This window comes from Centroberyx gerrardi, chromosome 14, assembly GCF_048128805.1.
Source record: "Centroberyx gerrardi isolate f3 chromosome 14, fCenGer3.hap1.cur.20231027, whole genome shotgun sequence".
Taxonomy (NCBI): Eukaryota; Metazoa; Chordata; class Actinopteri; order Beryciformes; family Berycidae; genus Centroberyx; species Centroberyx gerrardi.
In genome coordinates, this window is record NC_136010.1 from 13,962,607 (window position 1) to 13,989,645 (window position 27,039).

The 27,039-nt window shown below is 43.7% G+C and overlaps 1 protein-coding gene across 2 annotated transcripts; it reads left to right on the top strand.

Moving 5' to 3' along the window:
• The first annotated feature begins 652 nt into the window (after positions 1 to 652).
• plcg1 (phospholipase C, gamma 1) lies at positions 653 to 26,598 on the top strand. 2 transcript variants are annotated; one of them, XM_071921045.2, is made up of 33 exons: positions 653 to 911; positions 2,194 to 2,481; positions 8,385 to 8,537; positions 8,939 to 9,032; positions 9,180 to 9,227; positions 9,863 to 9,947; positions 10,115 to 10,198; positions 10,660 to 10,682; positions 10,787 to 10,856; positions 11,014 to 11,115; positions 11,828 to 11,946; positions 12,600 to 12,685; positions 13,170 to 13,290; positions 13,562 to 13,730; positions 13,965 to 14,087; positions 14,329 to 14,430; positions 14,950 to 15,137; positions 16,147 to 16,347; positions 18,087 to 18,206; positions 18,500 to 18,680; positions 18,904 to 18,981; positions 19,125 to 19,228; positions 19,369 to 19,462; positions 19,881 to 19,953; positions 20,678 to 20,841; positions 21,162 to 21,258; positions 21,405 to 21,629; positions 21,759 to 21,907; positions 22,007 to 22,121; positions 22,525 to 22,686; positions 22,785 to 22,873; positions 23,002 to 23,267; positions 23,406 to 26,598. In XM_071921045.2, the coding sequence occupies exons 2-33, from the start codon at positions 2,265 to 2,267 to the stop codon at positions 23,446 to 23,448; spliced, it is 3,945 nt and encodes a 1,314-aa protein (XP_071777146.1). In that variant the 5' UTR covers positions 653 to 911; positions 2,194 to 2,264; the 3' UTR covers positions 23,449 to 26,598. The 2 variants fall into 2 exon arrangements, with proteins under 2 accessions (XP_071777146.1, XP_071777147.1); XM_071921046.2 differs by having other exon boundaries at positions 19,884 to 19,953.
• The last annotated feature ends 441 nt before the right edge of the window (positions 26,599 to 27,039 follow it).

Here is a 27,039-nt window from a genome sequence, read left to right on the forward strand (position 1 = left end):
ACAATGTATGTGTCAACTGTTCATGGTGGTGGATTTGTAATGGGACAGGCAGTCATTTTGTCTGAGTCATTAGGTCTGATGATGGCTCTATAACAGCGAAGCAATATGAAGCCATTTTGTGCAGGCGTCACCCTATGGTGCCAACACCATTCCCTCATGATGTTCCCATATTCCAAGATGATAATTCCCCCATACACACAAAACACTAAATAAATCCAAGAGTGATTTTACACCAGGATGATGTCTAAACTTTTCATGGCCTCCACAATCACCAGACCAAAAACATGATTGAACCTTTAAAGGAAGTAGTTTTCCATTTCCTTCATCCTCCAAAGAGCTGGAGGTTTTCCTTCTGGGACAATGGGACAATATCCCACTACACACAATTCAGGACTTGTACAGCAGCTCATTATTATGTACTTGATATTCATACTTTGTTAGGTGTTTCTGTTATTATGTCCACCACCTATATTGTATATTTTCACTAGTAGCCTCAAAACACTGTATGCAACACGTTCATCAATACGGCTTTTATTCTGAAGATTCCAACCGGATATTCTTTTATTTACTCTGGCTAGCTTGACAGTGGTGCTCGGATGGGGGGAAGGGCCTGGGCTGGTTTTGAGACCAGACAAACTTGCGTAGTCTACACGGCTCTCTCTGTCTGTCTCTCTATGGACGACTGGAGGGGAGAAGAGGAAACGGGGATCATTCTCGTCGGGACCGGAGCGCATTTCCAGGGCCCAGCGATGATTTAATCACGGAAAACAGCGGGGAAGGAGAAGGAGAAAGACGACGGCAGAGAGGAGAGAGGACCAGTCGGGCCGTTGGAGATGTGCGGTCGGCCGAGATTGCGGCGGTTACAGCAGCCCTGCGACGTGTTGTTTTCCAGTTGATTTTTCCTCCACACGGTAAGCCGAAAGCGGGGGTAACGCTCGGGAAAGAAAAGGGTAAAAAAAAGAACCGCTGCTACCTGGGCTTTGTCAGGGGTGAAAACCAGCCATGATACTTCCCTCGGCCCAGCGAAATGCTTGGATATACCAGCCCTGTTTCCACGCTGTGAAAATAGCCAGACGTTTCTTGTTACACTGTGTATCCCACTCTGCTACCATTCGCCACCAGTTGTATTCCCAATAATGGGATGTCTCTTCCATCCAGAGGAAACTTTATAGCTTGTCCACTGGGATGGATTGCAGCAGATTACAGGCCTGTTGGTAGTTAGACGGGGGTTTAAAATCAGTCAAATCCCGATTAAAGGGTCCCCGCCGCCGGATTAGAGGTAAAAACCTGTGGATTTTTAATGCTGGAGAGAAAAGTTATCTGGTGTGATTAGCTTTATAAACATGTTTCTCCCCCCCCTCCTTTGCGAGAGTCGCTATCTCTTTTGAGGTTGCAGCTGTCATTTCTGTGAGCACATCAAAGTCAAAGAAAAATCACTACAATATTCCTGTTGGGATTTTATAGTGGCAATGGTACCCAATGGTGATTTTAGTGTGACCTTGTACTTTATGGTATATTCTCTCCTATAGTGTTCCTATAATATTCCTATTTTATGTTAGTGTTTGTATAGTGTCCTTCTAAAATGTATTACAGCATTACTGTAGTTCTGTAGTAAGGGCATCTGTGTAAAATAGCCCAAACACTAAACTTTACTAAATTACTAAACCACAGCTAATAGTGCAGCATGCATGCAAGGATTTTGGCAAATGTAAATTCATAAATGGACAGACATCCAGGCCTTCAGGTAATTCCCATACAACAACAGAAGATATTTCACATATACTTCTAAATATGTTCAGGGATATGTTTCAGAATATACAAAAATGGTCTAAAAAGTGTATTTATATACATGAAAATGACATTCATTCAAAATATATTCTGAACACTGGAATTGCATTTTCCTCCTATGGGCTGTTGACAACATATCTGCAAATATATCCAAATATTTACTTTGGCCTCTCAGAATGTATTTTGAATGAATGTCATCTACATGTACAAATATATTTTTTTTTTGCCAGTTGGTGTGTGTGTTTTTTTAAACATATCTGTAACCATATTCTGAGGTATTTGAGTCACTGACTCTGACAGTGTCAACTTTTCACTGCGGTAAAATGTGTGTACAGGACTGACACAACAGAAGTCTCCAGGGAATTGTTGTTTCATGGGTTTTCCCCCCCTCCGCTCCTCCTGTAGGTATCCCTGTCTAGGCCTGGACTGAGCAGATTGTTCTGAAAGGAAAAGGATAACAAACGGGGGAAGTGAACATGGCTGGGACCTCGAGCTTCTTTTCCAACGGACCTGTTCCGTGGATGGAGAACGACACGGAGATGAACCAGCTCTACAGAGATCTGGAGCTGGGGACAGTACTGACGCTGTTTTATTCTAAGAAGTCCCAGCGGCCGGAGAGAAGGACATTTCAAGTCAAGCTGGAGACCAGGACAATTATCTGGACGCGGGGCACGGATAAAATAGAGGGAGAGAGTGAGTAACACACACACACACACACACACACACACACACACACACACACACACGCACGCATACAGATGCACACGAAACAGGTTCTAATATGAAGGTACACATGCCAAAACAGGTCTGTTTACATACACTCATAAATAGAAACATGAAAACTACAAAGTGGTCTCTGGCGCCTGAGTGGCTCACAACAGACTTAGCAATTGTACATGACCTGAAGGAATTTTAAACAGTGGGTGAGTAATGTACTGTAGGGTGTATATGAAGATTCATTTTGGAAAAACATAAAAGTAACTTCCTGAAGTTTACCATCCAGTCTCACTAAAATATAGAAGGTCTGGCTTGTTAGTGTATTGTCATTTTGTCAAGTAAGGACTTGACTCGCCTACTATCCTCAATTTGTGCCCCACTGGCCTAGCATTGAATCCTGCCAGAGCTTTCTTTCCCGTTGTCCCCATTTACATTTTCACTGTCTGAGTAAATAATAAAAAAAAAAAGGTGAAGGTTAGTGGACTGCCCACTCTCTTAAAAAAAGTATACTACCATTATTTGTCTTAATTTTGTGGCATTGTATTCATTTTGTAAGAGCAGAGGTAACTTTTTTCCAAATGCTCGAAATCAAATTTTGGAACAAGACGCTTCACATTGTAACGCTGCTTTAGGAACGACTATGTTCTCCAGAAGTAGGGACAACACATTGCGCACAGAAATCAAGGGCAGACGATAAGAAGAAAGTTCCATTTATGAAAGTCGGATGTGGCTCTGACAGGAGCTTGCTGTAGGTTCACAGCAAGGCTTACAATCAGGTTAGTCTCCAACAAAACAGTGTGTCTAAGTGAGGACACACAGGCCTTCAGTGAGTCGTTTATTCGTCTGTCTCCTGGGTAGCAGGATGCCTTGTGCACAGCTGCACTCTGCTCCGGATGCAGCAAGAGGAGCAAGAAAAAAAAAAAAAAGACTGTAGGCTTGTGTTTTTTTTCTTTACTGAGTATCATCTTCTCTGCCATGAAGGGTTTCATACACACATGAGCTCATAGCTGCCATTTGATACTTCTGGGGAGGCGATATCGGCCTAGACGGCTCATTAATGTACAGAAATAGAATATGAGGGTTTTTACTGGAAGTGTGTGATCATTTGGGAACGATTTGGCCATCGTATTTACCCCGTATCAATGACACTGCCAGAATTATGTCCATTTAACCATAGAAATGGTGCTCTAGTTTGTTGCTAAATATATAATGCTGAGAAGCGTACCTGTTTGGCCCTTGATCGAAGCGTGTTTCGCACATTTTCTTTCCTAGATTGATTTCACTTGAGGGAGAATCTTATTTAATGATCTCATGCTCGGGATAATTTATAGAAAAGTGCTTGTTCTAGTTGGCCTATCCTGCCAGTCACAAACCAGATAATTAGCAGCAGATATTAATTATTGCTCACATAGCCTATACTATATATCATAGTACTATGTATTAAGATCTAGGTTAAGTTGTTGTCCAGCTTAGCGTACAGTAGCAGGGTGCAGCCTACTAAATTTTGGCGGTAATCTACTAGTTAGAATTGTAGGCAGGGCATGACATGAACCTAAATTAAAAATTGCCATTATAATCCTGGCAAACTGACATTTCTGCATTCATAGTCCTTTTCAAGTGACAATATGGACCCAAAAGGCTAGATTAGTTTGTACGTTTATAATCTTTTTATAGACTGTTCTGATACAGCACACTGTTGAGAAACATCTGATGTAAAACTGTATTGGAGTAACTACTCGCATATGCGCTATAAATTTGCAGCCACTTCAGTATCACCCTTTTCGTGATTCATCTTTAGAACTTCTGCTTGTGCAGGTTATGTTGGATAACTGAGCGATAAAACATGAATCAGAGGATCATGTTTGTGTGACACATCGTTTTGCTACTTCTCATCATTACAGAGCAACTTGTTGTAGTTCACCAAAGTGAGATAACTTAACTGACCTCATTCCTGATACTGTAATGAAGGAGGCAATTTGGGATTTTTTTTATGAATGAACTTCCTTGTGTGTTTTGATACACTCAGGCTATGATCTGATTTTGGTGCTCTAATAGCGGAGCCTCCCTTCCTGGTCTGGGAGCTCGCCACAGTGTCGGTGAACTCTCGGCTCAGGTGTTAACAAGCCTTGCTCTGAAGCACTACAGCAGTGGTCTCCAGTCCTGGTCCAAGGAGACCCAAGAGTTTGCAGGTTTTCATTCCAACCAAACACTACACCAGCTGATTTCACTTACTAAACTTCAACCAGAGAGGGGGAACTAATCGGTGAAATCAGCTGGGCTATAGACTATGGACCGCTGCACGAAAGTATTTGGCAGAATATTGCAGAAAAGCAAGATGGAGCGACACCACTTATTAGATCCTTTACAGTCCTTTACAGTGTTACACCACAAACATGTGTAATGTATCTGCTTTAATAGGCTCAAATGCAACAGATATAAACACCCATGATGATTAGTATTTTACATGTGCATGGATGTGCGTTTGTGTAGATGCATCTCATTCTGTCTTTGCGACACGGCTTTTCTGCCAACCAGTCAATCAGTGCTCAAATCCACATTCTCAAGTCACACTCGGTGCTCCCTTCGGCCTCCGCTCCGCTCACACAGTGCTTTCTTTGCAAAATGAACGAAACCAGTTAGTTAATGCACAACTGTGACACCTGTGTCTTAACTTCAAATGAACTTTGACTCAGCCAGGGACTGAGGTGTAGTAAACTTTGTGTGCTGGGGATTAGATTTGTTCTTGTTTAGCTGTGTGTGATGTGTGAATGTGCAAACATGTCTCCCCACATTTAAGTAAGATGCTGTGTCTGCATGTTGTCAAAGTCACCAATTGCATCATGGAAATCTCTCTAGAAATGAAACTTGTAGCCTAAACACTGGAGAAGAAATATTCAGTCAGGCCTATATTTTTGGTTTGTTTGTTAATTTTCTTTTCGGTAGTGGTTGTAAATGTGGTTGGGCTTGTGTGACGTGGTGATACCTGTACACCTCTGTGGAAACTGTCATCATTCTGACTTGCTTTTTCCATACCTCCTGCAAAGCACACACACACACACACACACACACACACACACACACACACAGTCTCTCTCTTCAAACTTCTGATGTCATTTCCAGCTAGCACACCGCTCGTATTTCTGTCACAGACTTGACTGTCAATCCAGTATATTTATGAGAAAAATGTCAACAAATTAGTGCCATGTAAACCAGCAGGCGCCAACAGGTTACACAATCAGCATCTGCTCTCAGATTTTTGGTTCAACATGAAAACTTCTCTGTAAGGATTGTGTCCTCATTGGAAAATAACCGCAGCTCCATGTGGGACTCGCTCCATTTGCGGTGTGCTGAAAAGGGGAACAATGTCCATATAGCTGGATGACAGTTATTTGTCAAGGGGAAAGTCCTCAGCTCAGCTTTATGGTACGTGACATCAACGGAGCTGATAGGGATCAGCGGAGGGCTGAGGTGGAAGTGCACACTGAAACTGTCACGCTTACAACTCCGCAATTACTTGAAAAGATTTTAAAAAATCGCAATATGAGCTACTTCAGTTTCCAAATCTCATGAGGCTGCAATTATTTGATCAGAATGGTGGGTGCTCAAAATCGACTCCTCAACATGGTATTCTGCTGCTGAGCCTGGTTTCTGGCTTATAAAAGTTAAAAGGATGAAAAATCGTGTTTGACCCCACTCACCCTGCTCGCCACCTTGTCCAGCTGCTGCCTGCTGGGAGACGCTACAGATCCCTGCCCACCCAAACATCCCGCTTCAAAAACAGCCTTTTCCCTACTGTAATAACGTACGTTGAATTCCTCGCACTGATCCCAAGCTAGTTATGTCTTGCACTCACTGCACTTTGTCTGTTAATGTGTTCTGTGAAATGTGGTGTAACTTATTCAATGTGCGTATAATGTGACATATATTGCGTGCTGCTGCGTCCAGTGTGTTGATGTTGGTTTCTTGTGTTGATGCCTGGAACTGTGCTGAATGCTGTGAGCCTTGGTTGTGTGCTCATTAAACTACCTTAGATATGCCTTAGAAATCAAGTTGCACGTTGTAAAAAAACAACAACAAAACAGCAAACTTTCGTGTATACAAATGTGGCAAATATTAAGCAACAACATCTCAGTTTTTTATTATGACTGTATCTTGTTGGCCTAAAAATGGCCGAAAATATTGAAAAAAAATCTATCTATACACTGTATTGCAATTTATATTCCAATTGCAATATCCAGCAAAATAACTGCATTATGATTATTTGTGAATATTGTGCAGCCGTAGTAATGCTTCATCTGCAACACACCACTGATGGCCTCTGACTCCAGGTTATATTGCATACAATTAATTTAAGATCCTGTGATGAAGCATAATAAGTTGCACTGAGTGAGGAGTGGCAAAATGGTGTGGAAGGGAGGATAGAGTGGGCCAGAGCGATGGAGGAAGTGTGGGAGTGTGTAGCAGGATGCCTCCTCTCCTCTCCTTTGGTAAGGTTACACCTCTGGCTATCTCTTATTTCCTGCATCTGTCCAAGGCAGACTCCAAATATTTTGACTCAAATGACTGAAAGTGTTGTCTAACAAATCAGCCTGTCGAAAGCCGCTTCGCTGCGGCGGAAGTCTCCCGCTCCGTCTGCAGAGTAAAGTAAACTGAGATATGATGTATGATTAGAAGGGCTCGTCTTTTCACTGAGATTCTTGGTGAGGAAAAAAAATATGAGAAGTTATGAGAAGAACATTCACATGCTCACCTATTCACAGGCACAGATGTGGTGTGTAGGCGACAGAGAAGCACAGGATGTGTGGTTCGGGGGCAGGAAGAGGAGCAGGAGCTGAGCAGTGTGTGTGTGTGTGTGTTTGTGTGTGTGTTCAGCAGGAGAGTCCCTACATCTTGAACTGCTGCTCATACGATAGGAACCCATTCATCTGTACATTGCAGCCTACGCATTCCATAAAGTTTCTGACTGCCCCTTACTGGGGCCAAGAGAATATTATACTGTATTCAATTCAGTCCGTATTCAATTATATCATCTCTAAAGCTAAATGATATGGCAGACTTGTACTGAAGCCTATCCTGTGCTTTTCAGTCAGTTCAGATAAGGGAAATCAGAAGATCTGTATCATATGGGCTACAAACTTGCGCACGATCGGTCGAGTCACTTCAGGGTTATAATTAGTATATCAGTGTGCTATAAAAGTTGTACTTTTTGTTCCAAGTCTTATGCCATTTGAGATTTATCTTCATGAATCATTTTACAAGCAAGCATACTAAAAGTCACCCCACACACACACACACAAATAAATACACTACTTCTGTGGTGAGTGTGTGGATTCTGTTTTAGTAGGATTTGGCGTGGCGTCAACATAGTCAGGTCCTTGCTCTCACTCAGACAGACTAAATCAGTCCCATCACAGCCAGATTCCAGATTTACCCCCTTTCTCAGATTAGTAATTGGTGGTTTTAGTTGTAGTCAGTGGTGAAATACAAACTGAAGATATCTCGGTATCGCCGGTAGACTTGATCACAACTTGAAATCCATATTGAACTATATCTGTGTACTCTAAGTCTCAGGTTAAAGCGTGCATGTGTGGCTTGAGGTCATGGTCTCAGCCTCGCTGAAATGCTTTCTGTGGTCAGAGGGCTTGAAACGTTGCGTACGTGCAGTAGGTCTGGGTCTGTGAACTATAAGATCATTGTTTGTGTGATGCCATGACAGAGAATGCACCTTCCTGAAATATTGAACATCAATATCTCACACAATCCCGCAATCCAAGACACTGTGATTTTACAATGCTGGGCTGTGCTGGACATCTTTTAATGTGCTGGGAAATGCTGCCTCTATTTGGCTAACTGTTGTGTGTGTGTGTCTATCTCTGCAGTCGACATTAGAGAGATCAAGGAGATCCGTTCTGGACAGAAGTCACGGGACTTTGAGCGCTATGTGGAAGACTCGGCGGCACGGCTAGACCAGGCTCACTGCTTTGTCATCCTACATGGCACGGAGTTTCGCCTTAAAGCACTCAGCCTAGCCGGTACGCACAAACACACAAACACAAGCACAGGCTTACAAATATGACAGTATAATAGACAGTGCTATTGGTTCAGTGTTTTACTTTGCTACAATATTTTTAACATGCATACCTCTGTTAATAAGTTCATGAACTGAAAACGTCCATCAATAACCCATTAGCACCTCTGATGTTCATGTTTTTGTTTCCGACCCTGGTTATCAGTAATTGCAAGCAGGAATGTGGGTTGCATCACTGGTTTTTGTTTATGTGGGACTTTTTTGTGTTTGAATGTACAGAAGACAAGTATTACTAAAGCAAGTGAGTTATAACACGGTGAATATTGCTATTTGACTGTTTTGACAGAAGTTTGCATGCCATAATCTGAAAATATTGCTGTTGTTACATTGTTGTTTTACCATTAGCGACATCTGATGAGGAGATGACCATGTGGGTAAAGGGCTTGAACTGGCTTGTGGCCGACACACTGAAGTCGCCCACACCGCTGCAGATAGAAAGGTAAACAAAACACACACACAAATAGACGCACATCACATCACATCAAAAAACCTCGGGTTATGCACTCATGGTATTGGAAAGTGCTTTGGATGAAAGTGTCTACCAAATGGCATATGTTAAATTCTCTTTCACTCTCTCTGTTCTTAGGTGGTTACGCAAGCAGTTCTATGCGGTGGATCGCAACAGAGAAGACAAGTAAGTCGGCTCATTTCAAAGGTGTGAACTGTAGAGCCGATCAGATCGCCCTTGCAGGAAGTAGGTCAAATTAGATATGACTCAAATGTTTGCTGCCCCGTTTGCGCGTCCCGTCCCCTCTGCTGAAATGTCTCGAGTAACAAGACTGTGAACAAGACTCACCAGGCTGGGAGGTAACTCTCAAAGTGTTGTGGTGAGGTGTAGTGAAGGAACTAACCTCTCAGCCGCACACCAGCACCGCTTCCTGGGGCAGGAAACAGACTGGAGAGGATGGAAGAGATGCACAGAGATGTTTGTCTGTTACCTCTTAGACAAAGGGCGAGCCTTTGTTAGGCTGTTAGGGCATTGTCTCCTCTGGCTGCGATTGTACACTGTGCAATAATAATAAAGTCACGACAACGACACGTCACGATTAACCACACACAGGGAAATCTGTGTCGCAAAAGTTTTCGGCATCTATAAATTTTAAAATTGCATTTTCTCATTGCTCTGTGTGAGTTGTTTCTGTCAGACCCTTAAAGAGTGTCTGCGTGTACAAGTTTGTGTACGTTTTTTGTGCTTGCGTCGGTGTTTTTCTACGTGCATATCCATGTTTTGTGTTTGATTTTTTTCTATAAACGTGTGTATGTGTTTAGGATATCCTGTAAGGATCTGAAGAGCATGCTGAGCCAGGTCAACTACAGGGTCCCCAACATGAGGTTCCTCCGAGAGAAACTTCCGGTAACCTGCTTCCACTTATCACAGCCCCCTCCCACTCCAGCTCCCATCCTACTTCCCTTTCAATGAGATGTTGTTACGGCCTAATGATGTCTGATTTAACATGATCTCATTACAGCCTCTTTCTCTCCCCCCTTATCTTTTTCTCTACCTCTGTCTATCTTTTATAGGACTCAGAGTTGAGGAACGGTGACGTGTCCTTCAGCCAATTTGCCCAACTCTATCGCAGTCTGATGTTTGATGCTCAGAAAAATGTAAGATTATGAAATGGTTTCCTGCAGCTATGGATAGTTTTTTTTTTTTGTTTTTTTTTCCAATACGTCCTAGCACTTTCATCCCACCAGCACCCCATCTGATGCCCTGCCAAGGCACCTCTCCTCCCCCATCTGTCTGTTCTCAAATGGCTGCAAGATCAATATAGACCAGTTAAAACCCACCAAACCCCTCTGGTGGAGGCCATTAGGACACACACACACACACACACACACACACACACACACACACACATACACAAAGATGAAGAGGCAGGCTGGCTGGCTGGGGTCAGATTAAATGGATGACCTCAGTGCCCCCATGACTAAGCACCCAGCCCCCCCAGGAAGGTTGTGTGGATCTAGTTTCAGTTAGATCTAGTTTTATACACACCAAAAGACCATTGCTTTGAGTAATTCACTTTAAATCTTAAGTTCTAACACCTTTTTGGCCGTTCTTTCAGATGGAGATCCCGTTTCTACAGAGGTAGGTCAACACTAAACACACACATAACATACGCACACAATGAATCCCTCTTGGTGTGTAATGGATCCGTGTTTTCTCAAGTGAACCATTTCTTTCTCCGTCAGGTTCATTGACAGACCGGAACAGAGGATCTCTCTAGAGGACTTCAAGAGCTTCCTCCTGGAGTCTCAAAAGGTACTCTCTTTCTCTCTCTCTCCCCCTCTCTCTTTCTCTTTCTTTCTCTCTCTCCCTCTCTCTCTGGGCCTTTGGACGTCTAGTTTATTGTCGATTTAGTCAACACATTTCGTTTGCAAGGTTCAATGCGTTTGTGTTTGTATGTATGTGAATGCAGGAACTGTGGGTCACAGACAGCAACAAGGTGCAGGAGTTTATGTTCGGCTACCTGAAAGACCCCCTGAGAGAAGTGGAGCAGCCTTACTTCCACCAAGACGAGGTACACACACTCTCGCTGCCTCTCCCCCTTTCTTTTTCTCCCTGCCTTTGATTCTCATCATGCTCTTTTCTGAGTCTTTAGAGTTGCTGACTCATGGAAAAAAGGAAAAAAAACAAGTTATTTTTCCGATGCCCCCCTATGTTGTCGGTGTGGGTGGGAGATGCTTACAGAAATTGACATGGATCGTCATGACTCGAGCCTAAAGCACCTCCTCCCACACAGATAGAAAAGGTTATTGACTGTGGCGCCGTGTGAGAGGTCTGCAGAGAGTATGGGATGCTTTTTGTGGTCACACCATAAAGCTATGATTGACTAAAGAGAACAGGAAGCTGGGGCCAGGAAGCCCGCAGGAATTGGTGCTATTTGAGAGTATGTGGTGTTGGATAGTAGGTGTAAAGGCCTTGGTCATGCAGTGTATAGCCCCATAAAGAGGGAAAGAATAGTGTTTATAACAATAAAAATAGAAATTGTTATAATTGTTGTTAGTCCCCACAGGGATTTTTGCTTTCCCCCATCCCTAGCAGCAACCCTTGGAGCTGTTAGGGATTCAGTGTCTTGCTCAAGGACACTTCAGCAAGGCAGATGCTCGCTCGATCATTTTCGTGTCCTGATGGGACGGGAAATGCGACCACTACTGCATTGACGAGTAATAAAGCTGCAGTAATCCCAGTACACCCTCCAATGCTCTCTTCCCATCTTGTCTCTTGTCTAGTTCCTGACCTACCTGTTCTCCAAGGAGAACACCATCTGGGACGCCTCCCTGGACCAGGTGTGTCCTGACGATATGAACAACCCCCTGTCCCATTACTGGATCTCCTCTTCGCACAACACGTAAGGATGGAGGGAGGGATGGATGGATGGAGGAAAGCGGGTGGGGCGGGGTGACGGGAAGAGAGAGGGAGGCTTTTTGTGTGAGACCGGGACTTTTCTGCGTACATTTCATTTTGTCAAGCTTTTGTCAAAATTTAAATCAGTTGTTATTAGGCCTTGGGAACACTGGATTCTGGCATCTTTCCCTTGATACTACACCCTCCAGCCAGAGGGGCTTTTGAACTGACTTCATACATCAGATTAAAGTGTATTATTTAACAATCATGTTTCACAATGAGAGCTAGGCTTGTATTTTGCAGGAAAATGTATTTTTCCTCCTATTGAAAAGTGTGTGAAAGGCAGTTCAAATGATAACCTTCTGTACTAGTTGTGAAACAATGCTCATTGGAGTGGCGGAATGAGAACTTCCATGTTGCTTTGATTAAGTTTGAATTGAGCGGCTGAATGAGAAAGGAGTGTTTACTCGAGTCAACAAAGAGAGAAAACCCTTTTGATACGACATTTTCCATGCGTTTGTGCTACCACCATGGAAAGTGTGTATGTGGTGCAGCCCCTGGTATATGAATTTGTGTGAATCCTTTGACTGAAAGACTATGCAGGTGTGTGTGTGTTTTTGTGTGCGTGCTGCTTTGACGTTGCATACTTATTTTTAGCTACCTGACGGGAGACCAGTTTTCCAGTGAGTCGTCTCTGGAGGCGTACTCTCGCTGTCTAAGGATGGGCTGCCGCTGCATTGAGTGTGGGTACACACACACACTCACACACACATATGCACACACACGCATACACACACACACCGTTTTACCCACATATCATAAATCACTACCACTTGACTTTCAACCTCCTAACCAAGTGTCTCACACCCCGTCCTCCTCCCGTTCAGCTCCACTTTTAATTCAACCACCGCACCCTTAGTCACACACACACACACACACTCACTCACTCATTCTTGCACAACTGTGCTGTATATTGCCGTTACACAAAACCCTTGTCAGACGGGTTTCTATTAATAGAACTTGTTTAGAGTGGGTTAAAGGGTCGCCTTACCTCATACTAGAGTAAATAAAAATGATGTAAGCCTGTGGTTCTCCCAGTTTAAAGGTCTGTAACTCATCTGTGAATCTATGACACTGAAGTACAGAACATAACACTGTACATTTACTAGTTTCTGTGTGAAATGATAAATGGTGTGTGTGTGTGTATGTTTATGTGTTTATCTCCAGTGGACTGCTGGGATGGTCCAGATGGAATGCCAGTCATCTACCATGGGCACACCCTCACGACGAAGATCAAGTTCTGTGATGTCCTGACGACCATCAAAGAGCATGCCTTCGTCACATCTGAGTGAGTCTCCATGAGCGAAACCCGCTTGGATTAGACTTATTTTTGTTTGTGTAGGCTTGCGTAGGAAAGAGATGAAAACAACAGATAAAGAGAGAGAGCTCACAAAGAAAATATCAATGGAAACAATGTGTAAGGGCAGAAATCACACCGCTCACTCTGTTATTCCAGTGTTAAACCATGGGAAGAAAATTACACTCAAGCACAGATAAAGAACGTGGTAATTTTCCTGTCAGGTTGCAACTGTGAGAGCTAATCCGTCTTCCTCCCACAGCTATCCCATCATCCTGTCCATCGAGGACCACTGTAGCATTGTGCAGCAGAGGAACATGGCCACCTTCTTTAAGAAGGTGTTCGGGGACATGCTGCTGACCAAGGCTGTGGACATCTCAGCCGACGGCCTGCCCTCACCCAACCAGCTCAAGAAAAAGATCCTCATCAAGGTCAGGGGTCGCCAGGAACCATGGGATATTAGTTTTTTTAGTTTTTTTCAAGCCAAATATATTTTTTCCTCACCAAAGACGAAACAAAGATGTAGGAAATTATTATGAAGGGACAACCGTTTGACACTGAAAATTCTGATTTCTGATGTATTTCCCCTTCTTCCTGTCTGCACTTCTCCCCTCCCTTTTTCCCTCCACCCTCTCATCTTTCTTCCTCTCCTCCTCCTCCTACAGCATAAGAAGCTTGCAGAGGGCAGTGCCTATGAGGAGGTGTCCACCTCCACTCCCTACTCAGAGAATGATATCAGCAATTCCATCAAAAACGGCATCCTATTCCTGGAGGACCCCATCAACCATGTAAGCACGCTCACCATGTACTTTTATAACTGGGTCACTCGTCTTTTTAGAACCAGGCATCAACTTCATGAACTGCTTTTTTTTCAGTCTTTTAGCCAGTGGGATAGTTTGAAAGAGGGCGCCTCCTTGCCTAGTTGGGCCACTTCTTAGAGCAACACATGGATCCTTAAATATTTCATATTACTCAGACCAGTGGGAATAACTGTCTCTCTCCCTCCATCCTCTCTCTCTCTCCCCTCAGGAGTGGTACCCTCATTTCTTTGTCCTGACCAGCAGTAAGATCTACTACTCAGAAGAGACCTCCAGTAACCAGGGCAACGATGATGAGGAGGAGCATAGAGAGGTGAGGAAGCCTGGCCTGCATTAGATACTATATAGAGACCAGACTGGCTAGTCCTGAATGTTGCCTCTGAATGCAAAGGGGTTGGTGCTCTAACAGAACCTGTGGACCACCAGACATTGCGCTTAATTCACATACAGTATGTGAAATACAGTGTTTCCCGTAGGAGCTGGGGGTTATTTTGGTTCTGAGCCCCAGGTTTGCTCCAGGACCCATTCCAGGATCAGTTCCAGTATGTGTCGCAATTTAAGAATGGCTTTTTCGATGGTTATATCATGATATATGGATAATTGTGTTATAATTGCAATTGTTATATTTTGTATGCGGGTAGAGGGGGTGAACAATATGGCCAGATGGTGAATTTTCATTCCATTTACATTTTTCTGTCTGTGGGGGCAATTTTCCAGCTGTGACGGGCCACTGCGGCTAAATGAAAATTAAGGAAACATTGGTGAAATAGCTGTGAGTTGAACAGCGTCTCCCTCTCTCTTCTCTTTCCTCTCCTCTTCTCTCCTCTCCCAGGTGTCGAACGGTATGGACCAGCATGTGACGGAGAAGTGGTTCCACGGGAAGCTGGGCGCAGGGCGGGACGGGCGGCAGATAGCTGAGAGGCTGCTGTCTGAGTACTGCCTGGAGACCGGAGCTCCTGATGGCTCCTTCCTGGTCCGAGAGAGTGAGACCTTCGTGGGAGACTATACACTGTCTTTCTGGTATAGACCATATTGATTTGCATTCAGAAACTGTAGAATTTCTACACAGGTTTCAGCTGCGTTTGTTTACCAGTAATGGGCTGTAGGCAGGGATGGGCAATACGGACAAAATGAAAATCTTGGTAATCATAGGAAATTATTTTGATATAGATATATAATGATAATGATCTGCTAACATGCAAAATCACATGTCAACTAATCAAATTGATGTTCATTGCATTGAGCTGCATGGTAATGTGACGTATAGCAAATAATATTCCCTGATTTGGTTTCAGATCTCATTTCATGAGAGATTGTAATTAGTATTTGCTTTTTATCATTAGTTACAGAATTGTATATCAAAATAGCTCAATATTATTTCATCACGATATGATTCTGGTGAAAGACAATAGACATAAATATCGAATTACCGCCCAGCCATGGCTGTAGGGTATCTATACTATAGCATACTGTACGTCTCAGTAGAATTGATTCATACTGTTTGTTCTGCAGGGTTAGCTCTTACTCATGCACATTGCAAAGTGACAGACTGGCAGATCAGTCAATGTCAATCTCTCTGTCATTGATTGAACGTAGTTCTCACGGTCTGATCGTGTGATCACTTGCCTATCTGCTAATGCATAGAATCATGCATGAGTGGGGTTACCTCAAAGCTAATCAATCAATCTATCCATCTAGATTCACAATGTGTGGATAGGCTCAGAGGGCGATGTGTTCAAGGTTAATAAGTGGGATGGTGTAAAGACTCTCAGTAGGACACCACAGAGTTCATATTTGGAAGACATGTTAACCCTAAAACAATGGGAGACATTTTTCTAACAAGATTAATTCTATCCTCAAATAGCCAGTGAATATGCTCTGAGTGTTGGCATCTTCAGTGCAACTACAAGTAGATAAATGGACCCTGACAGGGAGCTGTATAGAGAGTAAAGGATTTTTAAATCATATAATTTCTCACTAGGTCTCCCACCTTCTCTTCTCCTATCATCCCTTCCCTCCCTTGCTGCAGGCGCTCAGGGCGGGTGCAGCACTGTCGAATCCACTCTCGTCAAGAGGCGGGCAGCCCCAAGTTCTACCTGACTGACAACCTGGTGTTCGACACGCTCTTTGCCCTCATCAACCACTACCAGCAGGTGGCGCTGCGCTGCAACGAGTTTGAGATGAAACTGACGGAGCCGGTGCCTCAGACCAATGCCCATGAGAGCAAGGAGTGAGTCTCGAGCCGTATTCACACAGATTTGAGACGATTTCGCGTAATCCTGCAATGATTGATTTTGATTTTCTTTTATTTTCGTGTCATGCACACAAAGTGCCCAACCCTCATGGGTTTACAAGACACCAAAGTTACAGTTGCAGTATTCATACATTTCATTTCATTACAAAATTACAGATTATTATACAGCTCGGTCTTAAACAAAATATTTTGCCTTCTCTCCCAAGCTTGGCAAATAAAATCTGCTACAGAAAAGATTCTCTTCTTGAAGCACAACTCAAGTTTTTCAAAATCATCCAGCCCAAAGAAATCAACATAAATAGAGGACATTTTACTAAAAAGTACATCCCATCCCATACATCCTCGTAGACAGGACAGTAAAGCAAGAAATGAACCTCATTCTCAGTTTCACCTAACTCACACAACAAACAAAGTCTGTCCTCCTCCGGAGTGGCATTAAACCTGCCGTCTCTAGGGCTAATGGTAATGCTCCTGAACGTAACTGTGCACATAGGGATCTTTGTCTTTTGTTTAAATTATACTTCACATAAGGTTCTACACTGTAGCTACTCTTTATGAGACAATAAGTTCGTAATTTTTGCTTATACCATATATCAACAGACCATTTTTCTTTATACATGAGAAACATTTTACTCCTAATCTCCTGAATATCACAAAGTAACCTGTTCTGGAAAATGAATGACAAATTGTTCAAATAAAATAAGGATTTCAACTCATTGGCCCAGGGATGACCATGCGAAATGTCCCAATTAAATATCTTTTTAGTGAGTCTCTGATCAGACATCTTCACAAGTCTATTCCAAAGCCGAAGCATTTGACCTATATGTCGGATGTTTGGAGATTCCCATCCCATATCTCCACTAATGGCCAAAACTGAAGTAAATTTATGGACTCCCAAAAAAGATTGAATAGCTCTGTGATGCACAGTGTTGCAACTTGTATGTTCACGGAAACCCCAAACACCAGAAGCATAGTCAGACACAGGACACACACATGAATTATAGAGTTGTGTATAAGTATGGAATCCCAGATTACCACATTAGTTTAGTTTAACTTTGTTCAGTACAGATCCCAGTGCTCTACCCGCTGACTGAGCTAGAACACTGACAGCTTCTTTAAATGTCATGTGCTCGTCCAGCGTCAAGCCAAGATATTTATACTGATCAGTATGTGACAGTACTATTGAACCAAAAGACAACTGAACTTCTCTCCCCTCATTTTTCTCTAAAATGTACTATTTGTGTTTTTTTGCAATGATGTGTTTTTTTTTGTTTTTGTTTAACACAAATCCCATTAATTTACACTGAAGTCATAGTTTTCATGCTTTTCCCCTCATTAAATCTTTCACATTCCATTTTAGACATTTAGCTGATGTTCCTATCCTGAGGGACTTAGAATGAGTGCAACAGCAGAATAAGGGAATAAGCTTCAATTCCTAGGTCACCAAATTTACAAGCAACCAAGAATGAGTGCAAGGGTCAGCATCATAGTGCTCTGACAATGTTCATGTGACCATAGAATGATTATGTGAGACTTAAGGGCTAGGGTGAAAAAGTAAGGACTAAGGAGAGGAGTAGAATGGATTTTTTTGTCTGTCTTTTCCTGATATCCTGCAGTTATTAAGTTACTTTACTCACTGCTTTTCTCTTGGCCTTGCCTATTGAACCTGACCCGCTTGACCCTCTTGTCTTGCTATGTGTTAATGTGTGTCCTAGGTGGTACCACGCCAACCTGTCCAGGAGCCACGCTGAAAACATGCTGATGCGGGTTCCACGTGACGGGGCCTTCCTTGTTAGGAAGAGGGCAGAACCCAACTCCTTTGCCATCTCCTTCAGGTAAGTCAGTCCCAATTCCTGACTAAATGATAACTGTATACGTCTACTGCATTACTTCTATATACAAATTTTTTGGTATAATTTAACCATGAACCAGGAAGCATGCAGAGAAGGGCAAAGGGTTCCTAAAGAGGCAAAATCCTAGATAAATAAAGAGAGGGGAACCATTTCTTATGCAAAAAGAACACTATCCTAGCTAACATTCTAACATTCACAAAAATGAAAATGTATTACTTTCCATGTTCCAAATGAAATAAGAAGTAATTTTGATTATTTCCATGGTTCCTCCACAGGGCAGAGGGTAAGATCAAGCACTGTCGCGTGCAGCAGGAGGGTCAGACCGTGGTGCTGGGCACCTCAGAGTTTGACAGCCTAGTAGATCTCATCAGCTACTATGAGAAGCACCCTCTGTACCGCAAGATGAAGCTGCGCTATCCCATCAATGAGGACACACTGGAGAAGATTGGCACTGCTGTGAGTACCACATACAGTGTATGAAACACCTGTTAGAGATGAATAAATCTGTATTGAATAGATGTACGAATAAAACTGTTGTGTAGAGAATGTGGATTAAATAATTTCCGATCTGAATAAGTGTGACGTGGCATTGTTTATTGGAAGAAAAAGTAGAGTCTGTACATTACATTGTGCTCCCAAAGTGTAAAATCCTGTTAACACTCAATCTGTTGTCCAATAGGAGCCAGACTACGGGTCGCTGTACGAAGGCAGGAACCCAGGCTTTTATGTGGAAGCCAATCAAATGCCTACATTCAAGGTGAGTGTTCAGAAGGAGGGGTTTGTGTGTGCTTGAACACTCCGGCTTAGGAACACTTTTGACTGTAATTCACAGTGGAAACAGTGAATGTGTGTAATTGTGTGTGTGTGTGTGTGTCATAATCCTCTGTCTTGTCTTTCCAGTGCACGGTGAGAGCCATGTATGAGTATAAAGCTCAGAGGGATGATGAGCTTTCCTTCACCAAGAATGCCATAATCTCCAATGTGGACAAACAGGAAGGAGGATGGTGAGTGACAGGCATAACATTCGGTGAAGAAGTGGCTGCGCGTAGATGACGTTCACAGTAATTGTATTTAGAATGAGTTCAACTATTTATGAGAGTATAGTTTTCAAACAAACCCTTCTTTTTACCTCTCTTGCTCTCAGGTGGAAGGGTGACTGTGGAGGGAAGAAGCAGCTGTGGTTTCCTGCCAACTATGTGGAAGAGATCAGTCCGTCAGCGGTGGAGCCTGACAGAACAGTGAGGATAAAGCGTAGACGTGTATTTATGGCGACATAAGTGTCTAATCATTTGAGCGTATATAAATTCGACCTTATGCTTGCCCCCTCCGTGGAGAGTTTGAATCACAGGGTCAGCTATAAACCCTGAGTGAACCCGGGGTCTCTCTAACTGAATAAATAAATAAAAGCTCAATGATGGTGCACTTATGATTTCACCTGTGCATACCAAACAGAATTGACCATTTGCCTAAGTAGAACCAGGGTAATCTCACTCCTCTTGCCATTGACCGTGACAATTCAGCACACTCATCAGCCTCAAGTCCTGTCTAGTGCTAATTTTTCACTGTCATAGAGTAGAGACTGTACGTATACAGTGTGGAATATAGCTTCTAAATGGGGTGTCCACTTATTTCCTTATCCTCCTTGCCTCTGTCAAGCAGGAGATGACAGAGAACAGCCCTCTGGGAGATCTGCTGAGAGGAAGTGTGGACGTGTCTTCCTGTCAGATTGGTGAGTGGCCCCGCCCCTTCCTGTTCTGCTCTGTGCTGCGGGGCTGCAGAGCTCACAGTCACCTTGCCAGAGGGCAACCTCGTTTTCTGGCTGTCATATGTTGCGTGCACACGTAAAAACAAAAACAAAAACAGACAGGCACTATTTTCTTTTCCAATCGTTTTTGTCAATCATTGCTCTTTCTCCTTCTGTCTCTTCTATAATGAATTCTTCCCTTTGGTTTTATTATTCTTCTCGCTCCTCTCACAGCTGTGCCTCCAGTATTTTATTGACATCCTCCAATCCAGTCAATACACGACCATTACTGTTGGCACATGCTGTCATGCACTGTTGTGGCCCCTGCTAACTACAGTTAATACCTGAGCCTGCCTCTGTTCCTCTGAGTGGGTCTTTGGCTCCATCTAGTGGTAGAATGGGAATGGTTCGATAATATCTTTCTATGTACTGTATCCTACCCTTCTCTTTATATACTCTGCACTCTTCCATATGTATATTCACTGTTTGTGCTTTCTAGCTCTGAGAAGAAGTTTGCATAATGTTTTTTTCTCAACCTCAAATCATTTTGTATCAGATGCAACCAAAAACAAAGCATTTCACATGACATTTTCCTATGGGTGGCTGGAGGAAAATAGTTGGCCACTCAAGAGTTTAAATAGGAAGGGAAACCTCTACATCCCTATTTGTCTGCCTTCTTTCCAACTTTCCCTCTTTGTTTTCTCTTTAGTCGTGCGTCCAGATGGGAAGGGCAGCAGGCCGCATGTCTTCTCCCTGGTGCCGGCCACCTCTCCTCGGGCCGGCCAGGTGCTGGACATCGCTGCCAGCAGCCAGGAGGAACTCAAGGAGTGGGTGCTCAAGATTCGTGAGGTCACCATGACCTCGGAGGCCAAGGTATAGTACACGGCTGACAGAGAATGAGGGCACGCATAGCATGTGCTCGCCACATTGTGGGTTCAAAGGGTTCAGGTCACACATACCCATAACCTTTATTTATCCAGGGAACATTGACTGAACAGTGAACATGCATGCTGTTTTTCAGCAGTGCTTTGCTTCACACTCAGTTGCACACGTTCACACCTGGGAGCTGTCTATTGTCTAGTACAACCACACTCCCCTATTGTTGTAGGCTACTGTGTGAAAATACAAACTGGAAAGGGATGTGTGTTACTGTTGGTGTGGCTGTATTTAAAGTTGTGTGTCTGTGTGCTCAGCTGGAGGAGGGGAAGATGATGGAGAGGAGGAAGAAGATTGCACTGGAATTGTCTGACCTGGTCATCTACTGTAGGCCTGTGCCTTTCGACGAGGACAGTAAGGATTACGCACCACATGCAGTCATACATGAACACACACTCCAGTAGAGATGTGACCGATATTGTACACTATGACACATTTAGGCACATGTCTTACCAATACACGCGTGTCGAATCTATCCTCTCTCTCCCTGTCTCCTGTAGAGATTGGCACAGAGCGGGCCTGTTTCCGGGACATGTCATCCTTCCCTGAGACCAAGGCAGAGAAGTACGTCAACAAGATCAAGGGGAAGAAGTTCCTGCAGTACAACCGGCTGCAGCTGTCCAGGATCTACCCCAGAGGCCAGAGACTAGACTCCTCTAACTACGACCCTCTGCCCATGTGGCTCTGCGGATCCCAGCTGGTGGCGCTCAACTTCCAGACAGCAGGTAGATATCGTACCTTTTGAATATTGAATATTTTTCTTTTCATTGTTCTCCTTCCCCTGCACTCTCTCTGCTTGCTACCTTATTTTTATATTCCTCATCCCTCCCTTCCTCCCTCACTCCCGTGTGCAGACAAGCCCATGCAGATGAACCAGGCCCTGTTCATGCTGAATGGAAGGAGCGGCTATGTCCTCCAACCGCCCATCATGAGGGACGACAACTTTGATCCCTTTGACAGACACACACTACGAAGCCTTGACCCAGTCACTCTACAGATCGAGGTAGAGAGAGGATTGGACTGTGTGTATATGTGTGACGCCTGTGTGTATGTGCGAAGTGAGTGTGTGGTGTACCAACTCTGCTCTTCTTCTGATCTTAAGGTATTGGGGGCGCGACACCTGCCCAAACACGGACGCGGCATTGTGTGTCCACTGATCGAGATCGAGGTGTGTGGGGCAGAGTATGACAGCGCCAAGCAAAAAACTGACTCAGAAGGTGAGAACTGCTCTAATTTTACCCTTTGATTTTGCTGGCAGTAAAGGACACCGTGCCAAAAATCAAGGAACGGGTAGTTAGAAAAAGTTTACTGGATACATCAACCTCGTGTAATTTCCTGTCTGGTCCTAGAAAAACAGGAAGTTGTACAAACAACTAAGCCATGTGTGGGAATGTAATGGGGAAAACATTATGTAGTATGGACGCAGTTTTGCCACAGCTTTCATAAAGTTTTATGGCCTGGTTTCAGCCAAAGAACTAACATTGCAACAGAACAGAGGGTTAATTCCTCTGTGGCTTCATCCCATAGACTTTGGCATTGCACTCGCACAGTTGTGTGGTGGGTGCATTCTGTACATTTCTAATCTCTTTCACTCTTCAATTTCTTTTTTTTCCTCTCCAGCGGATAACGGTCTGAACCCCACCTGGCCACGAAAGCCATTTCACTTCACAGTGTGCAACTCTGCCTTTGCCTTCCTGCGCTTTGTGGTGTATGAGATTGACATGTTCAGTGACCAAAACTTCCTGGCTCAGGCCACCTTCCCCATCAACAGCCTCAAGACAGGTACACACCACAGTAACATGCTCTGTGACTAAAATCCCACTGATTATCTTTTCTGTCTGTGCTATAATGAGCGTGTCTCTGTCGTTGCATGGTGCCAGGTTACCGGTCGGTGCCTCTGAAGAACAGCTACAATGAAGATCTTGAGCTGGCTTCTCTGTTGGTCCACATGGACATCGTCAGGGGCAGGGTGAGCTACCACTCTCTCTACACAAACTGAGTTCACAGAGCTGGAGTTGACACTTTCTACTGAGTTAGTATGGCGCGCTGATTTATCTTCCCTACATGTCTCTCTCCTCTCCTTTCTCCCTCCATCAGGATGAAAACGGAGAGGTTCTGAGCCCATTTCTGGGAGTCGGAGCCGCGTCGGTGACAGCAGTTGCCCAGACAGGGCGTGAGCGTCTGGGGGATTTGGGCTCGACGTCCTCAGCCTCCTCCATGTCCCCTCTGCCCCAGTCCCCGGCCCAGGCCATGGCCTACAGGGGCAGGGAGGGCTCCTTTGAAGCCCGCTACCAGTCCCCTCTAGATGACTTCAGGGTGTCCCAGGAGGCGCTGTTGGACCACATGGACCCACAGAACAGAAGGTGTGTGTGTGAGGTGTGGTGGTGTGGCTGCTGGGGTATGATTTTGGGTTTATTGATTGCCTCGATCTGTGCGTGCCTGTGCGAGCGTTGTGGCCATAGAAGATTCTTGAGTTTTCTCTCTCTTTGTCTCTACCTCAGGATGATGCGGAGGACCAGAGTGGGCGGAGAGAACCGCGTGTAGGACCAATCAGGACGTGTTTCTGTGGCACCCCCCCACCCCCCCACCCCCCTCACCCGGCCCCCCTCTTCCCGGTCGCCTCTCCCCGTACCGATGATGTCACTGACTGCTGTGAACACTGTTTCCATGGAAACGCCCACCACCGCTTTGGCCTACATTTCAGGCAGCTCTCCCTCCCTCCATTCTCCATCCCCCTCTCCCTCTCTCCCTGTGCCGCCCCCCCCCCAGCCTCCTCTCCGCTCGCCTGAAGAGAAGGAGCGACTCGGACATTGGGAGGGGGGCCGAGGGGAAGCTGTCGACTGTGGACAGGAAGGAGAAACGGACATAAACAACAGGAGAACAAAAACGAGGCTGAAAAGTTCCAGCCCTGGACTAGTAGTTTGTGGGGCGGCTTGTTTTCTGTTGTGTGTTTCTAGGTGAGCGCAACAGTTGCTTAGTTTGGAGGCTAAGAGGAGGGAAAGAGAGAGTTGTAAAAGGTATCAGTTTGAAACTGTTTCCAGGTTAAGGTGTTAAGTTTCTTTGCTCCTCTCTCTTTGGCGTATATGAATATATATATTTATTCCTGCTGTGCTGTTGGCCAGAGAACAGCAGCAGCTGACCTGCTCTCAAAGAGCTCCTGTCTCCATGTTTTTAATTATTATTATTTAAACCTTTAAACATTCATAATGTGACTTTCATTTTTTAAATGTATATGTGTAAAACACGAGGGCTCTCTATGGCTATTTTTAATGTGTCTCTCCTCTGCGCTTTGTGGAGGGACTTATGCGCCTCCAGTCTAACACACACCCTAATCCTGGAGTGATTTTTAATTCTTTTTTGAAGGCATCAGGAAGAAGTCATAGCCTGTTTGTGTTGGAAGCAGCTAGAGAGCAGGCAGCATCATATGCTACGTCTGCATACACAAACACACATACACACTCAGCCAAGCTTTTTTTAATTTCCCACTTACATTCCGAAAACTGCACGTCATTCCATTTCCTGCGTTGCAGTTGCCTTTACCAGCCAACCTGACACATTTAAAACTCTCACTCCCCCATCCACTGATAGTCTTACTCCTCTATGATCATGTCTGTAGGGAGTCGAACCCCACACTGTGTGATGCAGCAGGACCAGGGTTAACTGTCAGTCCTAAAGGAGGCTGTGGTCTGAGTGTGAATGATGATGATGTTTTATATTGTCTGCTTTAGTTTTTTTTTTTTTGGCTTGTATTATCTCCCCACATGTTTACAGGGGGTTAGATGATGCAGCCGCTGTAATGGCAGCACAGAATTGTAGTTTGCTCAAGGCATAATGAAATTTCCCTCAGTTCCATAGGGCTGCATGGTTAAGACTAAAAAGATAATCCTGATTATTTTAATAGATAATGTGATCATGATTCTTAGTCACAATTAGTCTTGCAGATTTGAGGAAATTGTTTCATTGTACACATATATCACCATTTTCAATTATGGGGGACATTCTAAATGAAATTAAATGTTTCAACACTGTCAATACACTATAATACATATACAGGATTAATTGTGCAGTCCTAGATTCACAATTTTTGTGATGAAATACTTCAGAAATGTATTAATGTTTACTTAAGTTTCAAGTCTTAGTAGCAACTATGGCCCCCTTATCCAGTGTTTGATTTGTTGAACATAACTATCCCCATAACTGCCAAAGCTACATGATAAGTGATGATGATAATGGCCACGATTATTATGTTTTTATTCAATGGCTCTTTGGAAAATGTCTTGGTTCTAACAGATGTCTCTGTTAAAAGTGGCTTCATGGTCCTCAGCAAAGGCCTCTTGCTGTTTCCAGCTTCTCTGCAAAGTCTTAGTTTTCATTTGTTGACATCTCTATTGCTTTTTTAGTCGGGGGGTCTCTCATGTTTGAATTAGACGTAGTGTGAAGAGAGGGACAGATAACCAAACAAAATACAGTATTGTTGACCAACAGTGACCAAATGGGATGATTTGGATTGCCAGTATAAGGTTTAAAGACAACATGCCATATTGTATGCCTTGCTTGTCTGTATGTTTTGCTGCACCAGACATAAAGGTGCTCATTGTGCCGTGCTGTTCTGGGGAGTTTTGTCGCAGCACCAAGTTGCTTTCCAGAAACCTGCAAGGATTTTAAGTCACACTGCCACGATGTAGCAGGTAAATTGCCCCTTGAATTTGTGATAAAATACAAAAATGGAGGCTTTGTGTGAATAACTGGGAGAGGGCTAAAACTGAATGTCAAACATTGGCCCCGACGGCCAACTCCTACACTTAAGCATTCATCATTCCCAACTTTAGATTCTCAGTCCGGCTTTTACTCATACACGTTTGTCTAACTTGGTAATCAAGATTTAAATGATGTTGCCCTTAAACTTGCGGGCAGTTCTCGTTTCCTGTGTTTCTGGTATGAGAGTGCGTTTGGGAGGAGAAGGTTAAATCTTGGCTTGTGCCTAAGGATTTGTTGTAGCTGTGCTTCTGTGGCTGATGGCTGGCGAAGATGCCAGGGAGTGGAAGTCTGGGCCTTCAGTGAGCCCAGACGAAGCTTGTATTAACTGATGGTGTTGTCTTTCCAGGTTTGTATCAGAAACAGTGTTTTCTATTACCTAATATAAGTTATTGACCGTATGATGTAAACTCAGTATTCTCACTCAGAATGTTTTACCAGTGAGACACTCCTAAGCCATATGGTATGAAGTAGTTAAGGTAAAAGCAAGGGCAGGATCGAATACTTCAGGTCTCACTTTTGTCTCGCAGAAAAATGTTTTGGCACCTTGTTGTATTTGCACCCCTGTTTTATCCCAAAGCTCACATTGTCTGACGGTTTTTCCTCTCATGGTCGATGAATGGTCTGTGTTGTGGAGAGTTCTCCCTCCAATGCTGCATTGCTCTTGCTGCTGACCTGTCTGCTGATGTCTATGTGCCTCTGTCTGTGTACACATCACTTTATAGCCACATCATTCACATGCCCTGTTGGGCTCCAGTGTCATTTGTTTTCACTTTTTTTTTAAAAATCTTGTCTGTTTTGTTACTGATGGTCTCATTTACAAACAACGCCTTTCTGTAACGTGCCTAAGCTATGGAGAAGGAAAGTATTCATTTTAATTTTGCCTTTCATATGAAACATATTCAAGCCTGAAAAGTAAATAAAATACTTACTACTTAATACTACTTTGTGTTATTTTCATTACATTAAATTGCTTTTAATGTTACTCGCTGTAGATGTGGCGCATGATGGAGGATGCAGTCATATTTCCAGAGAACTGTAGTTGACTTATTGCATTAAGTTGAAAGAATTGATGGCTACACTCTTAACTTTAGATACTTGCAGCACAAGAAGGGACAGCACTGGAGCTTTTACCTCAGATGTGTTAACAGTAGCCTGGTTCATGTGGCAAGGTCAGGCTGACTAAACTGCAGCTTTGTGGACAACAGGCCTCTCTGTTTACCACATGACCAAAGCATTATTTTGGTTACAGCTGTTGTAAATGCACACTCAAGGTCAAGCAGAATTCATAATATTCTTAGCACCACGATCCTCAAATTAACCATTAATTCACCATCTGGAGAATGTCCTAATCGCTCGTCTTGTTGCTTAGAATAATGG

Excerpts from the sequence above, each read along its gene's own strand:
- plcg1 (XM_071921045.2), top strand. The coding sequence starts at position 2,265 with ATGGCTGGGACCTCGAGCTTCTTTTCCAACGGACCTGTTCCGTGGATG. Across the intron at positions 12,686-13,169 it reads GGGCTGCCGCTGCATTGAGT|TGGACTGCTGGGATGGTCCA; the intron begins GTGGGTACACAC and ends GTTTATCTCCAG. Across the intron at positions 13,731-13,964 it reads AGAAAAAGATCCTCATCAAG|CATAAGAAGCTTGCAGAGGG; the intron begins GTCAGGGGTCGC and ends CTCCTCCTACAG.